Source organism: Puccinia triticina, chromosome 8A (genome assembly GCF_026914185.1).
Source record: "Puccinia triticina chromosome 8A, complete sequence".
Lineage (NCBI taxonomy): Eukaryota > Fungi > Basidiomycota > Pucciniomycetes > Pucciniales > Pucciniaceae > Puccinia > Puccinia triticina.
In genome coordinates, this window is record NC_070565.1 from 1,120,042 (window position 1) to 1,122,698 (window position 2,657).

Below are 2,657 nucleotides of genomic sequence, written 5' to 3' on the forward strand. Positions count from 1 at the left end.
TCAAAGTTGCACCCTCGGAGCGAGGATTGTTGCCTCCTCCATCACCCCAACAATCTCAAAGAGCCGCTCCTTGAACAAACCCATCGACAAAACGTCGGATTTCGAAACAAACATCTTCGAGTTCTTCACGACCTTCAACAAGTCATCCATGCGCTTGAACGCTCCCCATCCGACCTCTACCATTTCGCCAACCAAGACCGCCGCCTCGGCGCCGTTCATAGAGGAAGTATCATCAACACCCCGGAACATAGGTGCCACTGTGTGAGATATGCCTGGTATGCGATCTTCAACCATCCGCAAGAGCGCGAAGCACACCTCCTGAAATCGATTCATCAAACGAGGTGATGAAAGCTTGGCCATACCCTTCCGATCTTTCTTTCTCTTGAGCACATCGGTGATCCGCTTGAGCGCAGACATTCCAGAGTTGAGTTCCGCCGCAATTATTCCTTTTGGAGTTAGTTGCACTGCTGACGCAATCGGCTCTATCGCTCCGTGGTTGATGTTATTTTGTACCGGATCAGGAGCGCTTGACCCACCAGTGGCAAAAGTTGGGTGTGCAGTGCTGAACGGAGCATATTCTTGTTGGCCCGGGCGAAATCGTTTTGAGAAATTCAGCTCGTAAGGTGAGAAAACACCTGAGTTACGTCGCTTGGAAGATTCAGGTTTGGGTAGATGTGAGCTTTTGATGACCTCGATATCGGAATCGCAAGGGTCGCTGTTGATTTGAATGGTGGCGGGCTGGGGTCTACTGAGTGCCTTTTCAACAACCAGAAGTTTGAATTCTCGCGCCAAGAAATACATGTGGATGCATGCGCTGCCGGACCTGGTGAAGAACATGCAGCTGCAGGTGAGCAGGCGACCCTCGATGACTCCAAACGGAGGCAGGTAATCGACACGATAGGACATCTTGGTTGGGTTAGAAAAGGAATCGACCTGGAACTAGAGTGTGGTGTTGGTTGCGTGCAGTGTCAGTTGTGTCGATTCATCTGCAGTAAATTTTAAATACATGTAGGAGGAGCATACATACATGGTTGTTGTACTTGAGGATCCGAGCGCCAATCTGCTCCAAGTACTGCTTGGTGAAGCCTTTTGCCCGATTCTTGGTTCTCAATTGGAACTTGTTTGCGCGTTGTTTGACAAATCCCGTGTTCGCCTGACAATGATCCCTGCCAAAATCGGGCTCCACAACGTCGCAGAAAGTCTGTGTCAGCTCATCGATGCGAGGCCGCTCAGATGCCGAGATGTATTGTGACTTCAGGACGCGGTGCCAAGCCTCCGCGTAATTATTGGTGTCCATACCCTGGTGTGCAGTCTGTCGTAAAAAAGAGGAATTTCATTTTAGTGCTTCCCAACAACGGAAGGGATGCAAACGGCGAACTTACAGTGCGGTAGTATAAAGACCAGTGTTTGATGTATGTATACCACTGTGAATCAACGTAATCTGCGAACCCCTTGCTCACTAACCGCCACTTGCTGAGATAAATCATCATCCGGCTTCTTGGGTAATCGCCAGCGTAAAGCATCTGTCGGAAATCTGCTATCGCCTCGGATGAGCGATTTCCCAGGTAATTGGCTGCTTTGCTCTTCACGGCTTTCATGACATGGAACAAACACCAAAAGTGTCTTGGTGCTTGTTCCATGAGGTCGCCAAAAGATTCCGAAACCGCTGTCTTGATGGCGAGGGCACAGTCGCTCATCACGGCGTGGGGCACAAGTCCGCACGAGAATCGGATCCAGCTGAGGATGCGTACAATGGGATCTCTGTGATATCAAAAAGTTAGTGGTAAGTCAGCAACAGACTGGATGAGTTTGTTTTTAGGAATGGAATCATGTACGATGAGCACTTACATGGCCAGGGAGGTGGTGAAGGCCCAGCATACAGGCAATCCTTTGCCAGTGATGGGGTTGCGGATCAAGACCGTATATAGACTGACTTTGCGGCCTTGAGAGAGGAAATAATTCTTCACGGTGTTGTGTGTTGCATCGATAAATATCATAGTCTTGCCGTGTTCTAGCATCATCTCGCGTTGCCACGGAGATTGAATTGCAAAAAGAAACGCATCGGAATCGGTCAGCACAGGGGCATAAGTGTGCCAGCCGGTACTGGTCAAGTGAGATTCCCAAAGTGACATCGACACGAATACGTCCCGGTCCCGTCTAGCTTGAAAAGTGAGCCTCGTCTTGATCAGGTAGTTGACATGGTCGTATAGGACCGCATTCGATGCCGGAACAACAACACCGGTCCTGGCACAAAGCTGAGGTGTTGGCGGTGCAATTAGAATTCAGTGTTGGTGCTTTCCACACCTACCAAGAAGAAGAAAAGAAAAACTTACAGCATGAAGGTCTCGAGATGACAAGAGGCGATGGATGCCTTTCCATCCAATACCCGAATCAACACGGGCGATGATCCAGTCATCAATAACCTTGGGAATCCGAGTGTTTTCCATGTCTTCTTTAGTGTTGAGTTCGTGCGAATGTTTCCAATGCCATTCGACCCGCAGCAAGTCTGTGGCAATGTGGTGGGTGATGGTGAATCTGGCCTTGCAGCCACACTTCCTTCCGGATTCTTCTTTCCGGGAGTTGATTGGAGCCTCGTGGTGCCCGTTGCGAGGACATTCGTAGTAGAGCTTGAAATGGTACTGCATCGGTGGGCCGGG

The 2,657-nt window shown here is 49.8% G+C and overlaps 1 protein-coding gene across 1 annotated transcript; it reads right to left on the minus strand.

Moving 5' to 3' along the window:
* PtA15_8A126 (uncharacterized protein) lies at positions 1-906 on the minus strand (the record flags this gene model as incomplete). The annotated part of the gene is made up of 2 exons (XM_053171525.1): positions 1-745; positions 878-906. The coding sequence occupies 2 exons, from the start codon at positions 904-906 to the stop codon at positions 1-3; spliced, it is 774 nt and encodes a 257-aa protein (XP_053022780.1).
* Between the last annotated feature and the right edge of the window lie 1,751 nt (positions 907-2,657).